Below are 21,794 nucleotides of genomic sequence, written 5' to 3'. Positions count from 1 at the left end.
CCTCACACGCCCTCATGGCTGCCCCCAGCTTTCTGCAGGTGCCACTCAAATGTCCTTTATTAATAAGCAGGGACTCCTGAGTCCTAATAAAATGACAGCCCCTTCCCCACCCCAGTGCAGTCTCCTTGGTGACACTGCTGTACACCTGACATTTAGCACCATGCAGTTAGCCACTGCCTGTGACCTCCATTTAAATGTAAGTTTCATGGTGGGGGGGGGGGTGGAGCAGATGAATGAAAGAAGGAAAGGAAGGAAGGAAGGACATGACTGCTCCTAGATATGGCTGAAGAGAAAGTTTATTGTAGATAAAAAAGGAGAGTGTAGGCAGAGACAGGGACAACAAGGAGAGTTCAGAGTGGACATGACCCTGAGCTGGGCCATGTGGGGAGAGGGGGAGAGGGAGGGAGAGAGGGAAACCAGGTGCCAGGAGGTCAAAGGTACAAAAAAAGGGAGGGGCAGCCAAAATGTCTGGATTATATAGGGAAGAGCCTATGGGTGGGGAGAAGGGCAGCCCAGTTCCTGGTGGATGGATAGGGAGCAGGACGCCAGCATACCCTGTAAGAGGTAGGGACTGCGGGATGCTAGGAGAACCTGGGGGCCAGGTTCTCTGTGATGTGTTAAATAGGCATCTCGGCCTCCACTTGCCTTAGGTTTGAAACTTAACAGCAGGGCCTCTGTTTTCTTTATTGGTGTTTGTGAAAGAGTGTTAACACCCTGAGGCCACTGAGGATTAGTGTTTGCTGACTGAATGAAGGATGGATAGGTAAGGGATGGATGGATGGATGTGTGGGTGGATGGATGGATGGATGTGTGGGTGGATGGATGGATGGGTGGATGGGTGACAGTTACTGATCCAGTGGATTACTGAGATAAAATAGTAGAGCCTGGCATTGTGTCTCAGGCCTGTGATCTCAACACTCTGGAGGTGGAGACAGAAGGAGCTAGAATTACCTAATGAGTTTGAAGCTGTCCTGGCTACCTAGTGAGACCTTATTTGTTTGTTTTTTTGTTTGTTTGTTTTAAAAGGGGAGGGGGCTGGATAAATAACTTCAGAGCTAAGAGCACTGACTACTCTTCCAGAGGACCTGGGTTCCATTCCCAGCTCACCCATGGTGGCTCACAACCATCTGCAACGCCAGTTCCAGGGCATCTGATACCCTCTTCTGGCCTCTGTGGGTGCCATGTGCACACGTGATGTACATGCATGCAGGTAAAACATCCACACACATAAAATAAGTTTTAAAAAATTAAAGCCAAGCCAAAGCTTGACATGGTGGTTTGTGCTTTTGATCCCGGCACCTGGAAGGCAGGACAGAGCTAATATCTGTGAGTTGCAGGCCAGCCTATTTAACATAACATGTTCCAGACCAGCCAGGGCTGTGTAGTAAGGTAATGTCTCAAACAAAACAAAACAAAATGATATTAAAAGTAATGATGATGAGGAGTCTCAAAAACAATTTTAGAAACAAAAGTAGGTGTGAGTCTTCTGGTTCCTTAAATAATTGAGGGTACTGCAAAAACATAAAATAAAATGTGAGTAGAACCTAGATCGACTGAGTGCCCTGCTGCTCCGGGTGACAGGAATGCCCAGACACTTGTGTCCCCATGTGAGAACGTACCATGTGACCATGCCCTCCTCCCTGACAGAATCATCCCTATTTTCCTCATCCATCGGCCCGAGAACAACATCCCTTACGCCACAGTGGAGGAGGAGCTGATTGGAGAATTCGTGAAGTACTCCATCCGGGATGGGAAGGAGATTAACTTCCTCAGACGGGATTCGGAGGCTGGTCAGAAGTGCTGCACCTTCCAGCACTGGGTGTACCAGAAAACCAGTGGCTGTCTCCTGGTCACGGACATGCAGGGTGAGCAGAATGGACCACCCAGCTCTGGGGATGCTGTGGGCTCTGGGGTGTTCCTAAGGGTTGTTAGAAGGAAAGGAGGGGAGTGAAGAGGAGGAGAGGTCCGCTGGGTACCAACAAGCATCTTCTCCCCAAGTTGTTACTCATGTACAATTGGAAATGAAGCATGGCAATGGATGAGCATCCAAATAAAGTAATAAAATAACTACCAGCAATGTCTCCCACTATAAAAGGTAGAGGCTGGCTTCATTGTTACACCCCAAAATTCAGGACATGTGGAAGTCCGTGTATACCATGAGTGAGCTGTACATCATGAGTGAGTTGAGATGTTCTATTTATTTCCCGATAGATGAAGTGTCATTGTAACCTTTAGATCTTGGGCTCTCCTGAGGAATTTGCAGTGTGCTTTCCATGAGCAGACAAGTTTGTGCAGACAAATTTTAAGGACTACAACAATTTATAGAAGGCAGACCTGCCATAATCAGGTTTATTTCTGGAACAGACCAGAGACTAGTATGTCGTTATCCTCGGGGGTTCCACTCCAGGATCTCTGTGGATACCCACTTCTCTAGGTGCTCAGGCCCCTTGTACAACATGGCATCGTGTTTGTACAGAACCTCTGCGTATTCTTCTGCATACTTTGAACATCTCTAGATGACTTCTAACACCAAATGCAATGCAAATGTCCTCCAAGAGGGTAGTGTGCTCAATACAGTTTCAGTTCTCTTTCTTCCAAATATTTTCAGTCCCCACTTCTTTTAAGTTGGATCTGAGGATACACAGCCCAAAGATGCAAAGGAGAGACCAGAGAGCTACTGTCTTGAGCACATATAGTTCATTTGAGGAAGAAGCCCAGAAAACAGCAGCAGACGATAGAGGAAGCACAGACAGTCAGTTGCACATGGACAAACATCCAGTTACTACTGTGGGCAACTGTACTCTGTTGGAAGCCTACACTGAGCAAACCTCCCAGAATTCCCTGTCCATGGATTGGGGGAGCAGGAATGATTGATTATCCACAGCTCCCATTAGTACCAGTCAAATGCTACTCATGGTTGGGGCATTGATTCCCTTCATTTAACTCTTGCTGCATTTTTTAGGCAAAGTTTTTAGGCAAGGTGGTACCCACAGGTAGAACCAGGCAGAAAGGATAATGGTTAACCACCTACAGCTTCTGTCTACACATTTCCTTGTTCCTTTTTTAAAAAATGTAAATATGTTCTAATATTCATACATATCGATCCCAGTTCCCTCTCTTCCACCCTCCCAGGCCCTCTGTCCCATTCCATTCCCCCCCCTACTCCACAGGGAGGGTGATGCTTTCCAGGAGGGATCATCAAAATCTGTCAAGTCATTTGGAGTAGGGTCTAGGCCCTCACTCCTGTCTCTAGGCTAAGGGAGTATCCCTCCTTGGGGAATGTGCTCCCAAAGTCCTTTCGTGTACCAGGGATACATCCTTCCTTGTTCCTTTTTATTTCCAAATAATAATACTGCTTAGAAAAATCTGAACTATGCCATTTGATGACTATAAGACAGTGTCTCATACAAGGGCACTAAACTGTAGTGGTGGCCTCCAGGATTTCATTCCCAACACTGTCACTTCTTAGCTTTCAGCCTTTGGACTAATGATGCATCTCTCCAAGCTTTGGAGTTTTCCATATACAGTTGTTTTGAGGATTAAATTAGATGGTAAAATGCTTTGCATTGCTGAGTCATAAAATATTCCCTGTTTTTAAAAACTCCTCATTCTGAAATAATAGACTCATAAAAACTTATAAAAATATAAGTCGGGCATGGTGGCACATACCTGTAATCCTAGTGCTTAGAGGTATAGGCAGGAGGATCAGTCAAAATCAGCCTGGGCTAGAGATCCTGTATTAGTCAGTGTTCTCTACATGGTCTAATATATATATATAATAGAATTTATTAAACCACCTGTGTTGAAGTAGTACAACGGTTGTCTCATACCCGAAAGCCCAGTGGTTCCTCAGAGCTTGAGACTGGGTGCTCAGCATTCGGAATGATCCCACAGTGTCTGGCTCACACTGGAGAGGCCAACAACCTATAGTGGTGCTGGGTCCACAGGGCCCAGTGCCGGTGCAGTCCCTGTCTGTTGCCAAAACCCTGGACAGTTCCTGGAGGGCCACTGGCCTTCAGTCCACTCAGAAAGCCTGGAAACACTGGTTCTGCTCTCAAGGAGGGAAGCAGCAGCAGCAGCGGCAGTGACCGTGACAGGGTGAATCGACTTGGCTGCAAGAGGGAAGGTCAAGGAGCATAAAGGCAGATGATGCTGCTGTCTCCCCCTTTATGCCAGCTGATAGCAGAAGGTACGGCCCATGGTCCTGGTGGGTCTCCCCACATCAGTTAAGGCAATCAGGCCAGTCCTTCAGTTAGGGGTCCCTATTCAAGTGACTCTAATGGCAAGTTGACATTAAAACCATCCATCATGGGAGAGAGAGACAGAGACAGACACAGAGTGAGAGACACATAGAGAGACAGACAGATAGACACACACACACACACAGGCAAACAGAGATACACAGATAAAGAGACACATAAAGACAGATAGACCATGAAAAAATGTAGAGAAGTGCCCACATACCCTGTGTGGAGCTTTGCTTAATGATCACAGCTCACGTAACTATTGCACATCATCAAACCAGAAAGTGAACACTGATAGCAGAGCTAGACTACAGTGACTAGATTTCTCCAGCTTCTGCATGCATTCATTTTTCTATGATTTTTATTTATTCTCCATGAAAATCTTGAGTAGAATATATTATGCTCCCATTTTACAGATGAAAAAGCTTGGAGTGAGAGCCGTGGTTTAGCCTCTCCCAAGCAGCTAATAATCATAGAGGCGTCCAGGACCCTAACCTACATTTTCAGATTCTGGATATTATGCTCTCTGCACAGGACATCAAACTAACAAATTTGCAGTGGATTTACTTTCCAGGCTTTTCAAGTATCCTATGATGTTAAAAGGTTCTGATGTGTGAATATCTTCTACAGGGCTCTGAGGGATTCCTGTGAGTCTGTCCCCTCCCAAGAATGACTTCACACACATGTAAACTTGCATACACACACACACACACACACACACACACACACACACACACACACACACACCCTCTCTCTGAACAGACAGCTATTTGTTCTATTCAGATTCTGGCTGTACAATTGTTCTCCCCGAGTTGTCACCTTTGGAGTTAATTTTGTATTAAACATATTTTGTCTGCTGAAAAACAGCACCCTGGAGCTTCACACACAGCTAGTTTTGCTTCCAGGCACTAGTCAACAACTGCAATGGAATATTACATCTCTCCGCAAATGATGTTTGTGCTTAAATGTGTTGGCACCATGCTTCATAACAGGGTTTATTTACTGTCTGCTGCTTGGAAAAATCCCTTCATTGCTATCATCATTGTGGGACCAGCTCACACATTCTCTAAGCAAGGTCTCAGCTTTGTACACACCACAATTAAAAATAAAAGAAACAAAACCCAATGCAAAACCCAATGTCACCTTCCCTGAGTGCATTTGTTTGTTGATAGAAGCTTGATGGGGTTAGAGATGGGTCTGTGACTTGGAATTAAGACCTGAGACCTGAGACTTTCTAAGGAGCCACCCCCAAGAGGCCCACAAACTCAGATTCTGAGACTATACTCCTGCCCCTCCTCTTGTTAGAAACAACCCATAGGCTGCTATCAGCCTCACCTCAGTTGGACAGACACACATCAAATTGAAAGTATTGCCCTCCAGTGATTGTTGAAAAACTTAGTTGCATTGCTGACAAATAATTAAACCAAGTAAGCTAGGCTTTTGGGAAATTCTCCATCTCTGCCTCCTATTTCCCAGAGGCACTCAGAGACCACACACACACACACACACACACACACACACACACACACACACACACACACACACACACACACTATCCAGCTCCTAGGTGACTTCTGGGAACTCTGGTCTGTTCTCATGCTCGCACACTGAACCGTCTCCCCTGACCTTAGCATCCTACTTTTCTAAACCAAAAATGGCAGCTGCCCACCGTGAGAGCAAGGGAGGATACTGCCCAAGTTCAAGCACCTGTTGCCAAATGACTTTTAAACATTGAACCTTACTGGAACCTAGAACTGTCCTGTTTAGACAGGACTTTACACAGAAAAAGATGTCCAAAGGGACCTTTGCAATTAGGCATCTTTTAAAAATTATTGTGCTTCCTACAATAAAGGAATATGAAGCAGGCTCTCCTGTGTTCAAGTTGTTAGTAGCTTTGGAGGAGTGAGATGACTCAGCCTTTAAAATGTTCACTGGGTTCTCCAAAGTGCTACATTTAGCTCTCAGGTGCACACACAAAAGCTGGGCTATGGCTACCAGGTGACTCACCAGTCCGAATAGCAACAAGGTGGCATTTTTGCCTTGCTCTTGGTGGACACTGATGAACCAGAGTATTCTGCCTTCAGCTTGCCTTCCCTGAGCCTCTGGGATGGAGAGCCATGGGACCAGGTTGTCATCCTATCCCAGGGTTGTTGGCTTCAGAGAGAAACCTGTGGCTTTCTTTCACAGGCCACACTGATTTGTCACCTACCTGGCTGCTCCATGGCCAAGTTATCTGCGTGGTGGCAGGGATATCACTGCTCACAGTACAGCTCTTATAGGGCCAGAGTGTTCAACAGGTCTCCACTGGATTGTACAGGCAGGGTGCACTGAGGTAGGGCAAGTGTCCAGAGCTACCACCCTACAAGTCAGAAGCAGAAAGAGTACCTGGGTAGAGCAAGAAGCTCCTAGAAAGACCCAGGACCTCTACACTCTGGGCATGAGCACTGATGCTCTTCCTAATTGCTAGCCTGAGAGATGCTAAGGACACTGGCTGACAGCTGGGGCAGATGGAAAGTGGGCAGTCCTTTACCGTAGTAGGATGCTCACCTTCTTCGTGCTAGAAGATAGCAGGCTGTTTATTTTCCTTGCACCTCTGGCTCCCTAGCTACTTTTCAGCTGCCCTTCCTGGGAGCGCAGTGGCTAAAGGGGTTCTGGTTGCCTGGGTTTCCAACAAGGATGTCAGTGGCTTTTTGCTGAGCTAGACTTGGATTGTCACTATCCATTTTACTGTTGGGGTTTGGTATTTTCCATTACTACCGTAGTTTCATGAATGAAGTTATTAAAAGTCTTAAATGGCTGGACAATGGATTCTAAATGTTACTGTCCCCAGACAAATGGCTAAAAGTCTACTTATAACTTGTGCATATTTCCTAGGAAACAGAAATTCTCCAGCCAATGATAAGAAACTATCTTAATGGAAATGAGAAATTATGTATGTGGAGTTTGCCTTTGAACCTGTTGCCTTGAACTTGTTTATTATTGCTATTGACCAAGGCAGACCATGCCTATGCTTCCTTCTACTTAATGGTCTCCACTTTCAGTGAGGAACAGTGGACCAGAACTAAGTCCAAGAAACATCATTGCTTGGGAGGAAGCTCGTGGGGAAAGTGTCAAGTCTCAAGTTCATTAGAGAGCATCTTCCTCCATTCTGGGGCCAGGATAAGCCTGAAGAAGGCCTGCCTTGGGTACCGCTGTCTGAATCCCAGGTCTGCCCTCCCCATCATTACCCCCCACAGCAGGTGCAGATCAAAAGGACTGAGTATCCAAGGGGAAAAGTACACACGGACCCAGGAAGGCGATAAGCTGTCCTCTCCGGCCTGTGAGAGTCCCTGACCAGTCCTTTTTGTGCCTTCCCCTAGCAACTCAAACTCTGTCTTTGCTCTCTCCCTCTGCAGGTGTGGGAATGAAGTTAACCGATGTTGGCATAGCAACACTAGCTAAAGGGTGAGTTGGAAAAAATGGAAGAGGTGTCATTTCACACGGGGCTTCCAGCAAACACTGCTTAGCTAATGTGGACAGAGTGGATTTCTTGTCTTTACTGTGGATGACAAATGGTGTTGGGAAAGGATTCAATTCATTTCTTTTCCTTGCATAAAATATTTAAGGACTTTGCTCCCAGAGGGAAACACAGTTGCTTCCTAACTTTGAAGCAAACAAGAATGTTTGCAAGCACCTTTCCAGATGAACCACTCATAGGAGTGTCATGGTGAGAAAGTATTCTGGCATCCTTGGGATGTCTTTCAATTATCATCATCTCTACTGAAAGTTTCTGTTGTTTTGGTTTCTGCAGTTGAGCACAATATGTTTTCCATGGATATTTTTAGTACATTTTCCCTACCAAAAATCTCCTTCTGGTGGCTCACAGGGACGAGAGATTATTACAGGGGCTCAGGACCATTCAAATATCTGAGAATGGGTGCTTCTCATTGCTGCTGTTGGTTTTGTTTCCCTAGTTGAGTGTGAGGATTCTGGTTTGCTCAGTTTCTCACTCAGGTGGTACTGTGTTCATCAAATAGGTTCTTAACAAATTGTCCCATTTTGCTGCTTCACCTGGGCCCCTATGAAGAGCTATTTGTGAGTTCTTTAAAAATATTTTTAAATGCATTCTCTCTGTGTGTGTGTGTGTGTGAGAGAGAGAGAGAGAAAGAGAGAGAGAGAGAGACAGAGAGACAAGAGAGACAGAGAGAAAGAGAACATGCACGTACATGTGTGATGTCGTGGGGAAGACAGGAGCTTTTGAGACACTTGGTCTGAATCTGGGCCAGGCCAAGTACCTCTGTTTCTCCTGGTCATGGCACCATATGTCTCTGTCTGATGGGTGGGATGGCTGAATAGGCTCAGTTTCCGTCTGTTTGTGCCATTTTATACCTGATGTCCTTAAAAGCCATTCGCTTTAGCATCTGCCAGGGGCAAATGTTCCTGTAGCCTGTGGTTCCCTATTCATGAAGGTCTCTGGTTGTCAGGGCAGTTTCCCAAATAGACTCTTCTCTAAGACTCAGTGTTATCTGCAGAACAAGACAAACTGTTTCAGTCAGACTTGGCTGGGCTGCCGGTCATCCTGGGGTCACTGTTGTTTGATGAGTATCCCCCCCACCCCACTAATGTACCTCCAGACCCTGCACCGGATGTGAACTCAAGGGGTCTCCCTTCTCCTTCTCACCTCAGCCTGATGCCAGGACACACAAAATTCTGTCACATCACTTAGTCCAGTGGTTCTCAACCTTCCTAAGCTGGGACCCTTTGATACAGTCCCTCATGTTGTGGTGACAGCTCCCCAAGCAAAAAGATACTTTTGTTGCTGATTCATAACTGTAAGTTTGCCACCATTATGAATCATAATGTAAATATCTGATATGCAAGCTATCTGATATACGACACAGGTTGAGAACCACTGACTTAGAACAACCTTCTACTAAACCAAAGCTGCTCAAGGAGTCCTCAAACCCAAATGAACACAAGAGCCTGGTATTTACAACATCTTTTGAAGGACGTCACCAGCTTCCAGGAATGAGAACGCTCCAAATGGCACTGCCCCTCCTAACTTAAAAAGAAACCCAAGCCCTCAGTTTTGTTCTCAGCTTTTATGTTACTTTTCTAGCCTGGGACAGCTGCCCAAGGCCCATTAAAAGAGAGGATAGATGGAGCCAAGGGCAAAAATGTTGCCTGTAAAGTGTTACTTATGACTCCTTTCCCACCCAAGGAGAAATGCGAAGGGAATTCTGTAGTGTTTGAGAGCTTTGAAAGGATGCTAGATCATCTTGTCCTGGCTTTAAAGTTTTCTTTAGAAGTTTAAAGAAAAGTTACACAGTTAAGAAGAACTGTATTTTAGAAGCTCGATTTGAAAAAAAAAAAAAAATCGGTAAATAGGAAGCCTCTCAGAGGATGAGGGGTGTTTGGGCTTCCTTACAAATCCTTATTCTTAGAGTGAACTGTGATGACCATGCCCACCACCTAGACTCACAGGCTCCCCCACCTCTGGAACAGGGTCAGAGCCAGCAGTGATCTAGGGAAGGGGAAAGAAGGGGAGGGTCAGCAGTATTCTCTGAATAAAGGAGGGTGCAGGGGGTGGGGGCCATTTAAGCACCCTTGATGTGCAGGGGTAGATGGAAAATGCTAGAAAGCAGGTTTTGATTGAAGAAATTTCCCGCTCAAAGCCCAAAGCTGGAAATGGAGTAAGAACAATGGCAGCCGACTGGGAAAGGGTTCAAGCTCGAAAATGCTCTGCAGATAGGATAAAACATGTTCACAGCGAAAGAAAGAAAGAGGAGAGCATCAGACTCTCAGAGTACAAGGGAGGAGGTGGGTGAATAAGGGGCCCATTAAACACACTCTCTCTATTCTGAGCAAGCGTGGCGGTGGGAAGCCTGGGGATGGAAAGGCAAGAGTTGTGACTTCTGAAGGCTGGTCCCTGGCAGCACTTGGTTGTATAGGAGGAGGGCATGGCCATAAAATGTGGAGCTCTGGGTGTCATTTTAAAATGTTCCTAGGCTGAGGGGGTGAAGGGGAATTAGCTAAATTGGTAAAGTGTTAGTAAGCATGAAGACTTAGGTGCAATTCTAAGAATACATACATACATACATACATACATACATACATACATACAATCAAGCATGGTGACTTGCACTTGTAATCCCAGCAGCAGAGGAAGGGGACAGAGGCAGGAAGCTCCATTCTGCTTGGTCAGACTAGTTGGAGACATTGCCTCAAAAGAAAAAAAGGCAACCAACACATGAAGAATGACATTGAGGTTGTCTTCTGTCCTTGATACACATGCATGCATCTATACACACATGTATACATGTATGTATTCCCTATGTCTCAACCTGCACCGTGTATTTATCTCACCCCCTAATAAATGCAACCTGCCTTGTTTTCTAATGAAGTCAGAGATATTCAAATGAAGATTGAGATGCTATTTGGTGAATAAATAATCTACTCATAATCTCATAAGACTTGGAACCGTTATGATCTGCTCATTTTGGCTTTCATTTGTCTTGATACTTAAAACAGAGCTGTGTCTCAGTCCTCCTGAGTTATCAATATGATTATGTCTGGAGGTAGACTGGAGATCCTAACTGGCTCTTTGATTACATTTCTGAGGTGAATTCCTCAGCCACCTAGAGTTTCCTGAGAGAGACAAGGAAAGATACTCAATCTGGTAACTGGAGATTTTGAAACTTAACCAAGATAAGCAGCAGGAACAGATCTATACTTGTTACCACGGGCCCTGCAAACATCTCTCTAGGCAATGGTGGGGTTCCGCAGGAGGAAGTGCAGGGGTCATGATTTAGCCACTAGAGGGCAGCAGAGGCTATAGTCTGCTCTCTTTCTGGGTTAAAAAAAGGGGGGGGGGCTCTAGTCACATGACTAGATGGAAGTAAAACAAAGAGAGATACTGTGATCAGATCTCCCAGTCAGTACTGGCTGTGCCCAAGTAAGATGGCCATGAGTAGCTACCTACCAAGGACACCTCTAAGTATGGCTGCCTGCCAGGACGTGTCTTTCTCCCTTCGGAAGGATGAACAGCCAGGTGGAAGGAGGCACGGGGTTGCCAGGAATTCCTGATATGAGAGCCCCATTTAAGAGACTCTCACCACCCGGGATGCTTGGAGGTTTGTGAGGGAACAGTGATCGTGTTACACTCTGGCAAGGTGAAACTATAGCAGCGATCTGTGCATGTGCTTGGGTCTCTGGGGCCCAGGTAGCGTAGTGGTCTTCTGGCCTCTGCCCAGCAATCTTACAAAAAGCGGCCCTTTCACAATATCCTGAGGAGGGAGCCACGAGGATCCTCTTACTCCTGCCTGGAGCCCCCCTTTTATCACACCCATGACTATTTGCAGGACCCCAGGCCAGGGTGAGCTCCTTGTCAGTTGTTATCTGATCCTATGGACAATTCTGAACACACACACACACACACACACACACACCCCTAGAGAAAAGCCTGGTGGCCTCCAGAGTACCTCTGGCTGGTGCCTGGAAGCAGAACAGAGACAAGGAAGACAATGAGGCTAGCAGGAAGGCTGGAGAGAGCAGATCAGGGTAGATGGAGCCCAGACTAGAACTCTCCAGAAGAGTGTTTTCAGTGCATTGTGGGCCAGAGGCAAAGAAAGAATGTGTATGGCCTTCCCTTTCCTCCAGCTGGGGTTGCTGCCAGGGAAGAAAAGCCAGGAATGGTCTCCATGGAGGCAGCAGGTTGTTCTCAGTCTGAGACTGAGGGAAGAGCCACAGGGCTGGATGTTGAGGGCAGAAGTCAGACAGAGTACTAAGCCAATGGAAAAGGCAGACTTTGTTCTAAGGGAAATGGAATATTTTAGCACTGGCTTGGCCATAATCTGATTGATACTTGGTGTAAATGTGGGTGAGTAAATCCTCTGGACAGGGTGAGAAGCAAACCATGTCATCACCTCAGTAGCCCTGGGAAGGGGTGCCAGTGGCCAGAAGTGGCTGAGTTTGTGAAGAGGGCTGCTTGAAGGTCACCTGACCAAACAGAAGGCCATCAAATAGACTTCTTCAGAGCACAGCTTCTCTAGACAACACAGATGTGTTTTCTACAACATTCCCAAACACTCTAGTTTTTCACAGAAGTGTTTTTCAAAGTAACTATGTTTCCACTGTCATCCAATTTGGGGAGACTCTGTGCTAGTGAGAGTAAGAGGTTTATCTGGGATGAGATTTCATGGGGTCTTTAAAGGATGTATTATTTTGGTTGTATAATGGAACAGTGAGAGATTAAATAGAGTTCCTTATGGAATTCATTATATTCCAGTCTGAAGGGGGTGGCTCAGTGTTATAGCACAGACTTCGCAAGTTCAAAGCCCTGCACTGAAAAACTTTTTCTTTTTTCCCCCTCAAAGCATCTTAGGGGAGTTGCTCCTAGGAACAACTGTTGGGAAATTCTGATTCCCAGGCCGAGTGTCCCCACTCATCTCTCCTCAGAATGACTGTTCTGCCTCAGTGTGTGCCTCTGAACCCTTGCTCATACCGTTCCCCCTGCCTGAGAAACCCAGAGCTACTGTTCCCCTGAGAGCCCACCCGGCAATGTAAAAGGGACCTTTGGGTTCTTTGTCATAGAATACTGCCCGTTTGGCTTCATGTGTCTTGTCTGCTTGCCCTTCAAGATTGCAGGTTCCTGAGAAGTCATTCAACTCCATAACCCTGCAGTTCCCCCAGTCTCCACCACAGAGCCAGTACCCAAAAGAGAAAGGACTCATAAGCACGAAGCAGTGAATGACACAGGGAATTTCACATCATTGCGTGTTTCCACACCAAAAGACTTCCCAGTGGTCCTTATATATAAACAATGGCCTGACCAACTAACGAACAAATCCTGGCCTTATTTTCAGACAGACAGACAGACAGACAGACAGACAGACAGACAGACAGACACACACACACACACACACACACACACACACACACACACACACGGGGGGGGGTGTAAGGAGTAAGGTTTTTCCTTCCGCCACTGGTCTTGTCCTGCCGCTGCGCCAGCCCCAAATAAAACACTGGGACTCTGTATTTGATATGATGCTGTTGGCCAGGTACTAGTTTCTTATCGGCTAGCTCTGTCTTAAGTACTAGCCCATTTCTGTTGATCTATGTATTTTCACGTGGTCTCTTCTTACCGGAGAATAGGGCAGTATCTCTCCCCAGTCTCTCCATCTTGACTCCTTCCTGCTTCCTCTTTCCTCCTCGTCTCCTAGTCACTCCTATCTTGCTTTCCTATTGACCAACAGTGCTTTATTCATTAACCAGTATGAGAAACATATTTACAGAATGGCATCTCCCATGGTGGGGGGCACTTTCTGTTTCTGCAATGAAAGCTTCTTTTGGCTCATAGTTTCCATACATCGATGCTCTCAGAGTTTGGGAATCTATGTGGGCCTATGGTGAAGCAATAGGTCACAACTTGAATGTGTAGCAGAGGAAGATACAAAACTTCATGGCAAAAAGGTAGGGTACCCTGAAAGACACAATGCCAGTCAATGAACCTCCACTAAGTCTGCCATCCTGAGGGCTAAGCCTTTAACACGTGGGCCCATTGGACACCATAGAACCATAGAACCATAGAACACATGCACACACGAGGGCATCCCCCCCCCCACAAACCCCTAGGACTTTGTTGTGACCCTTCACCTGCATCCTTTAAAAGGGCTGACCAACATGTACAGAAACTTCTCTTTAGGGTTTTCCTATCTCACCCAGTATTCTTCAAATAATCCCTCGTGCGGCCACAGAAGCCCGGCAACACAGCTGGAGCTAGCGGTTTCTGCAGCTTTGCTCTCCCAGCTTCTCTGGGTGTGTTTGGAGGCAGTGGCTTGCACAGGGAAACAGTGACAACAATAGGAGGGGCTGACTGTGGTCACCCGCTGCTGTTTGTGTGAGTCTAAAAGGCTGTGCCGTCTCTTCTCATGTCGGGAGGAGACGGGGGTCCCTTTGAAGCAAGTGACCAACCTCACACTGCTTCTAACCCAAGTGAGTTTCATAGCTCTTTGCAGTGAAGGCAAGACTGTGGAAACAGATTTCTGGATCCTTCCATGTGGAATGACCCAGTGTGGTTTTATCGTGTTGTTGGAACACAGACTTCAAGAACCAAGTTTATACTATGTCCCTTTTGAAAGCCATATGGGGGTGGTTGGAGAGGGATTTGGATTATTAAAAAACTTGTTGTAATAGAGCTTCAGCCATCCAGACAGGCTGACTCCAGATTACCGTTTTAGCAAGCTCTGGATGGTTGCGGCTCATTCCCATTCAAGGGAAAAGCATTTGATAACAGATGTGCTGGATGCCACCCCCTTCTGTCCATTTGTTGTCCCACTTCCGTGTGTTTTAGGTGGAAAGTCGGGTGATATAAAATCAACTCAGAAATTACTATAACTGGAGATTAAAGCAAAGAACCATACAAGTAAATTTTAGCACAGTTAAGGATTCTAAAACTGAAAATATGCAAAACAAACAAACAACAACAACAAAAACAAATGAAAAATGTCTACAATGCAAAGTTCCTTATCCTTATGCTGGATTCTTAGGCTACAAACATAAATGTTTAAAATAACAAGAGTTTAGGGTTCCATAGCTCTGGAGGCTGGAAGCCCAAAAAGTGCCAGGAGGTGTCTTAGCTTTTGTTTTTGTCTTTGTTTTTTTTTTTTTTTTTTTTTTTTTTTTTTTTTTTGTTTTGTTTTTGTTTTTTTCTGTTGCTGTGATTAATTATTCTGACAAAGGCCACTTAAGGGGGCAAATGTTGCTTTGGCTCCTAGTTCAAGGGTGTCATCATGAATCATCATGACAAGGAAGCAAAGGGCTGAAACAGTTGCTCTCATTCCATGCACAATCAGGAGCCAAGTGCAGGGAATGGTACCGCCCACAGTGGGCAATCTTCCAATCTCAATTAATTTAAAATCACTCTTCACATGCCTACCCAGAGGTCACCAAGTTCTCAACCAAGATCAACTATGACAACAGGGCTGGTTCCTTCTGCAGTCTGTTTCATGCCTGTCCCCTTACCTTCTGGTGGCTGACTATAGTTTTGATGGTTTTTAATTTGTAGATGCATCACTAGAACTCTGCATCAGATATCACATATTTCTTGTGTGCCTGTGTCTTTTCTCCTCTTCATATGTAAATATCAGTAATGCTGGGATCAAGGGCCCCCTCTACTCCAATAGGATCTCATCATAAGTCATTAGATCTCCAATGGCCATTATTTACAAATATCACACTCCAAGCTTCTTGGAAGGATAGATTTTTTTGGTTACTATGCACATCTGTATGTCTAATAAAAAAAAAAGTAGTGATGAGTTTCGGCAGTAGTGTTCATGTTGGAACAATGTCATGAAAGCCTAGATTGGTGATTTCCAACAAGCCTGGGGGCAGATGGTATGTGTGGCTCTCAAATCGGGTCACAAGCTGAGGACTGTTTCCTATTGTTTGGCTAGATGACAGCTTGGTGAAATTAGACTTCTGTCCTTTGAATACATCTGTGGTTAATTGGTCTAGAAACATATGGATGTTGCTTTATTTTTCTTCCCATGCAAAAACCATTTCACGGTAATGGTTGCCAGTTCGAAAGAACAGCAGGGCAAAGCCCAACGTACTAGTTGAGACAGAGACCCAATTTAGAGAAGAGGAAGAGTCTTAATTCTGTAGATACCAGGTGGTAAATCTAAAAAAAATGCATGTGCACCTGGGAAAGCTATGGAAGGGTTCAGTATTGCCTGAGTCCAGCTTCAAAGTGTGCTCTGGTTTGAATATTCTCTGGGGGGCGGGATTGTGTGCTTGAATCTTGGTCTTTAGTGAGTAAAGCTATGGGACTGTTAGGAGGTGAGGCCTGGTAGAAAGAAAATCATGGGGAAGCAACAGAAAAAGATTGGTGTTGGTCCTATGCAATGAGGTGTCCTCCTCTTCTGATGGCACAGTGTGTGTGTGTGTGTGTGTGTGTGTGTGTGTGTACATGCAGGATGTAATTATCTGTTGAGGTCCTCCCCTAGGAGGAGTACAAGGAGCTGAGGATAGAAGGTGAGAAGGATTGGGTGAGTGAAGAGAGGCAGGGGATCCTGTACAGAGCAGTGGTTCTCAACCTTCCTAAAGGCTGCAAGCGACCTTTTAGTATAGTTCCGAATATTATAGTGATCCCCCCACCATAAAATTATTTCATTGCCACTTCATAATTATAATTTTGCTGCTGTAGTAATGTAAATATCTGATATGCAGAATATCTGATATGCAACCCCGCCTACAGGTTGAGAACCACAAGATACAGAGGAATTTGCCTGAGCAAACTTTTGGAAGGTACATGCATGGCCTTTTCTGAAGGGGATGGGTCAGGGGGCTAGAGACATGGCCAGCATCAGAACTGAGGGAGGGTGAGGAGTCTGTCTTTATCTTAACAGCAGTGACATTTTAAGTAGGAGGTGATCTGACTTTCTACACTAATTAATTTTCTTGTCAATTGGACAAAATACCTGACTGAAACAACTTAAGGAAGAAAAAATAAATTATTTGGTTCACAGTTTTAGAGTATTCAGACCTTAGCTTGGCCGGAGCATTATGGTGGTGGGAGTTGCAGTAGAAGGGAATCTTCATCTCATATTCAACAAGAAAGAGAGGAAGGGAAGGGACCAGGGGTGGGAGGAAATACACAAGGGCTTGCCTCCATGGCCTAGTTCCTCCAGGTAGGTCCCAACTTCCTCTAAAGTTTCCAAGAACTTCCCAAAATAGCACCACTAACTGGGTCCCAAGCATTCAGAATAAGAGTCTCTTGGAGGAATATTTCTTATCCAAGCCAGTTCTGGTCTTTTGTAGAGGTCATTTTTGTGACAGTGTACAGAATGTATTGGTGAGAAGGGAACAAGTGGATGCATGCTGGACTGCATAGGTAGATGTACATATCGCTTCCAAGTAGCTTCCAAGCCTTTAACCAGAATATTCAAATAGCAATTACATGAGCTCGTGTGTGGTAAGAAGGAGGACCATTGGAACATCTCGAGGAAATGCCAATCATGGGGGGGGGGGAATTTATGGATGCTGAATGCATACTTCTTGGTTCAGCAATACTTGTAAGAAATGTAAGTGGAAACTAGAGTCAGCATGGGGAACTTGGAGTTTTGGGGCAGCTTGATGGAAAGATCTGCAGGGTCATTTTTCCAGCTATAAAGTTAATATCTAGTCTCCTTAGAAATTCTGCCCAGAGCCCAAGGTCCTGAGTCTTTGATCATACCCGTTCCTTCTCTTTTGTGTGTATATATGTGTGTACAGTGTATGCATGTGTGTGTGTGTGTGTGTGTGTGTGTGTGTGTGTGTGTGTGTGTGTGCATATGCATGTGGGCCGACTCCAGAGGTTGCTGGCAGGTATTCTCTCCTATTGCTCTTCATCTTATATTTTGAGACAGGGTCTCTCTCACTGAACCTCCTGCTTACTGATTGGGTAGACTGGCTTGCCAGCAAGTTCTGTGGATTCATTTGGGTTCATTCCCTCTCCCAGCACTGGAGTTATTGATGTGTGCTGCCACACATGGCTTTTTACAAAAGTTGTAGGGATCTGAACTCATGCTCTCATGCTTGTGTGGCGGGTCCCTTACTGACTGAATTTTAACCCAATGCAAAGTCTTGTCAAGTCAATATCAAATCAACGCCCTCCCCCACAGTAGTCCTAGACATTAAAATTAGGGCTCATGCATGTTTGGCAAGTGCTCTACCACTGAGCTAACCCCCCCACAACTCTTCAAAAAAAGCTTTCTTGATGAGTCTTATTCATCTGCAAGTAGAGAGGGACGCTTTGGGGCCTGTGCATGTGCCCTTTGAGGGGTACACTAACCTGCCATGCTTAGCATGGAAAATCGTAGTCACACACAATTCAAGTTGTAATTGTCCCAACCCAAAGTAGCAGCTCCCGAGAGTCCTTTTTCAGCCAGCTGAAGACAAAAGCCCAGGTTCCTCCCTTCCTGAGGACAGGGACGAGGTCATGGAAGGGAGATCTGTCCTGTTAGGAAGACCCAGAGGATTACCCAGATGTTTCCTTGGGCCTCCAATATCTCAGATAGAACTCTTTCCATTACAAACTAAGGGGTCTATACTAAATAATTTATTCCAGTCTCAAAGTTCTAGTACTCTCTTCAGAATCTCTGAGTGGGGTATGGTAGTGTATTAGTCACTCTATATCATGTCACTCCAACAAAATACACAACAAAACAAGGAGAAAATGATTTATTTTGGCTCACAGTTAGAGAGTTTCTATCCAGAGTAACTCAGATCACGGCAGCTGGAATGTGTGGTGGAGGCTCTTCACATCATGGCAGACAGGAAGCAGCATAAGACAGGAAGTGGGAAGGGACAATACACCCCAGCTTTCAGTCACCTACTTCCTCCAGGTAGGCCCCACCTCCCCAAAGTCTCCAGACCCTCCCAAAATAATTCAGCCAGATGAGGATCAAGCATTCCAAACATAAACCCTTTATCTCCTTTCAAACGGGAGACCTTTCTGATTGAAACCATAGCCGCTGGCTTGCAAGTACAGCCACACTCAGTATCATGGCTGAGAGGAAGGAAAGCGTTTGTCTGTACTGTGTCTGCCAATGACTCTTTGATTTTATCGAATGCTACACTCTTTGTTTTGCTTTTTGACTTGTTTATTCTTATTTTATGTGCACTGGTGTTTTGCCTGCCTGCATGTCTATGTGAGGGTGTCAGATCCCCTGGAACTGGAGCTACAGACAGTTATGAGCTGCCATGTAGGTGCTGAGAATTGAACCTGGATCCTCCGGAAGTGCTCCTAACCTCTGAGCCATCTCTCCAGCCACCCTCCTTTTCTTTTAATTGTCAACCATGTGGCGGTTCTTACCAAAAATAGGAATAAATGTATTTTCCATGCACCATTAGTTTCACTTTCAAATATTCCTTTTGGAAATGGGTAAAATGTCTTCTTTTTAAAAACTGGTTTCTTTTCACACTCACTTCCAGGTACAAAGGCTTCAAGGGCAACTGCTCCATGACCTTCATCGATCAGTTTAAAGCGCTGCACCAGTGTAACAAGTACTGTAAAATGCTGGGGCTGAAATCCCTTCAAAACAACAACCAGAAGCCTAAGAAAGCGAGCATCTCGAAAGGCAGAGTGCAGACGAACTCTGTGACCGTGAAGCCGCCCGAGTCTGGGACTCCCACAGAAAAGAAAGCCTAGCATCTCCCTCTCATCCCTTAGTAACAAGTGACCACCAGCTGGCAGCACTCAGGCTTGCAAGTGGATATCTGCAGACACACGGAGGACAAGAACCTGCAGCCTGCAGAGAGTGTCCCAGTCCTTCGCAGCCCTCTGTCACTTGCTGTCTGCCAGAATGACTTTGGAATGGATCTTTGTGACTAGCCTCGTAGGGAGACTCATCAGTTCTATCTCGAAAGCAATCCACTTTTTATGTACACCACTAGTGTGTCTACCCACCTCACGTTGTGTGTCTATTTGTGTGTTGCACGTGGTTTGTCGTCAAGAGTTCCATGCTGCCTGGCAACTGTCCACTGTCAAAACCCTTCCCACCTCGTCTTCTCACCTCAGGATTTCTGAACATTTCTGAAATCATGAATGTCATGTGTCATTTATGCTATTGTTGCTGGAGGTGGCTTCCCAAGTGTGAGGCCATTTCCAAGCACTATTCACACAGCCTGGCACAGTGTTCTGTTAAAATAAATTCGTATTTAAGCAAAAAGGGTAAGGTGTACACGTCATCATAGCCACTTGTTCATTGGAATCCATGCTTTTTCCACATTCTGACAAGATTTTGTAATCCGGTAACAGGTTTACCGGAGCACACAATATTTGCATCTGTGTTTTCTCATCTTACAACAAAGGTTCCATCACCTTCTAAATGTGGTCTCTTGGGGTGCTAATTAGGCTGGGGTGCAACCGCTACAGGGATCCTGCCCTCCCTTACTCCTATGGGTCTCTTCCAGCCACACCTCCTTCCTTGTTTATCTGGGAAGGGCAAAAGCTATTGAATGTGTCTGCAGCATTCCCAGACAGCTGCCTTTCAATAGAACACCCCTGTCTTCTTCAGTTGTAAAATACTGTCCTCTGCAGTGCCTGGTGACAGAGACTCACCATCCTAGATACTGGAGAGGCCAAAGCAAGAGGGTAGAGAGTGGAAAGTTCAAGGTCAGCATGAGTAACTTGGTGAATCCCTGCCTCAAAGGGGAGAGAAAAAAAAAAAAAGTTAAACAGGCTGGGATTATAGCTCAGTGGGAGTGGCTAGAGCAAGGCTAGAGCAATCAATCAAAACAATGTGAACCAAAACCCTTTTCTGTACATGGGATTTTTGATGAAAAAATGAACACAGGTGAGTTATTTTTTTTTTTAAAGGACTTGAAGGAGAAAGCATTTGTCAGAAAGTGCTACAGTAGCAAAAAGGCACAGGGCATATTTTGATCAGATCTATCTATCTATCTATCTATCTATATCTCCTGTTATCTACCACATGTAATCTCTATCACCTATCTAAATTAGTCATTTATAATTTATCTATAATCTTTCACCTATAGTAATATATATATCTATATATACATACATCCTGTTCATCTTACCCATCAACCATAGCTATCATCCTTCATCTATATGGGTGTAAATGTGAGTGTACCAGAACCCTCTTGACAGACCATCACTTTTTGGGTAATAGCTTGTAATTAAAAAAATATCAAAAATATGTATTTAAAATAGCATAGAAAGGCTTGACATAAGAAACCAAAGTCCCCTGGGAGCCTTCGGTCTGCCTGGATCAAAATCTTGACTTGAGGAGAGGCTAGGGGCTTTCTTGATAGAACTGTCCTTGCCTCCTTTACTGGATACTTAGGCTTTTCTTTTCAAAGTGCCTGTATTATTTATTGTAGTGTGATTCTACCAGTTTGCAAATATTTGGAGGACCAGAAACAGAAGGGTATGTCCCAGCCAAAACTCTTGGGGATGGTCTGGTATGACTGTATGGCCACCCAATCTTTCATTATGTGTTATTTTCCTTGCACGGTCAAACAATCATGAAGCAGGCTTTCTTACACCAAGCCATGGCCCCAGGGTCTCACAATACCCAACCCTATTGCTGTGGTTTTAGTTTTTTGTGGCAAGGCAGTTGCTGTTGATTCGCCCATAGAGCAACCTCAGGAGGGCTGAAATACAATGAATGCTCCACTCAGCCAACAGACTAGGGAGGTCAAAGAGCCCAGCGGGGCTTTTGACACCTGACAGTGATCAAATACAGATATGGCTTAGCATTCTAAAAGGCTGGGCCATGGAGTTCTGTGATGGGCAGGTCACACAAATAAAAGTGTTATGGAAACAGGCCCATATTTCTGTCAGCAGGCTCCTTACCGTTGAGATGGCTGGGAAGTGAAGACCCCTTGCCAATGGACTCCCTATTCTGGAGAGGTCCCAAGCTGGCCACAGGGATATCTGGTTTGTATCTACTCTTATCTATTGTACCTGTGCCTCCTAGACATACTTATGATGAGCTTCACCATAGCAATGGTTTCAATAGGATCTGATTAAAAAGAATACCCCAAAGACTGGCAATTATTTTC

General features: G+C 45.2%; 1 protein-coding gene across 1 annotated transcript in view; it reads left to right on the top strand.

The window, feature by feature from the left end:
- Alpk2 (alpha kinase 2) overlaps positions 1-19,957 on the top strand; it is a 120,823-nt gene extending 100,866 nt beyond the window's left edge. The window contains exons 11-13 of the mRNA XM_051200869.1: positions 1,648-1,865; positions 7,640-7,688; positions 19,200-19,957. Of these exons, the coding sequence (XP_051056826.1) occupies positions 1,648-1,865; positions 7,640-7,688; positions 19,200-19,416 (484 nt within the window). The 3' untranslated portion in view covers positions 19,417-19,957. The remainder of the gene's footprint in view (positions 1-1,647; positions 1,866-7,639; positions 7,689-19,199) is intronic.
- Positions 19,958-21,794: the final 1,837 nt, after the last annotated feature.

The sequence above is a fragment of the Phodopus roborovskii genome, unplaced genomic scaffold (genome assembly GCF_943737965.1).
Source record: "Phodopus roborovskii unplaced genomic scaffold, PHOROB, whole genome shotgun sequence".
In the NCBI taxonomy this organism is placed as follows: domain Eukaryota; kingdom Metazoa; phylum Chordata; class Mammalia; order Rodentia; family Cricetidae; genus Phodopus; species Phodopus roborovskii.
The sequence above is the reverse complement of the archived record's forward strand: the minus strand, read 5'-3'. Positions and strand labels throughout refer to the sequence as shown.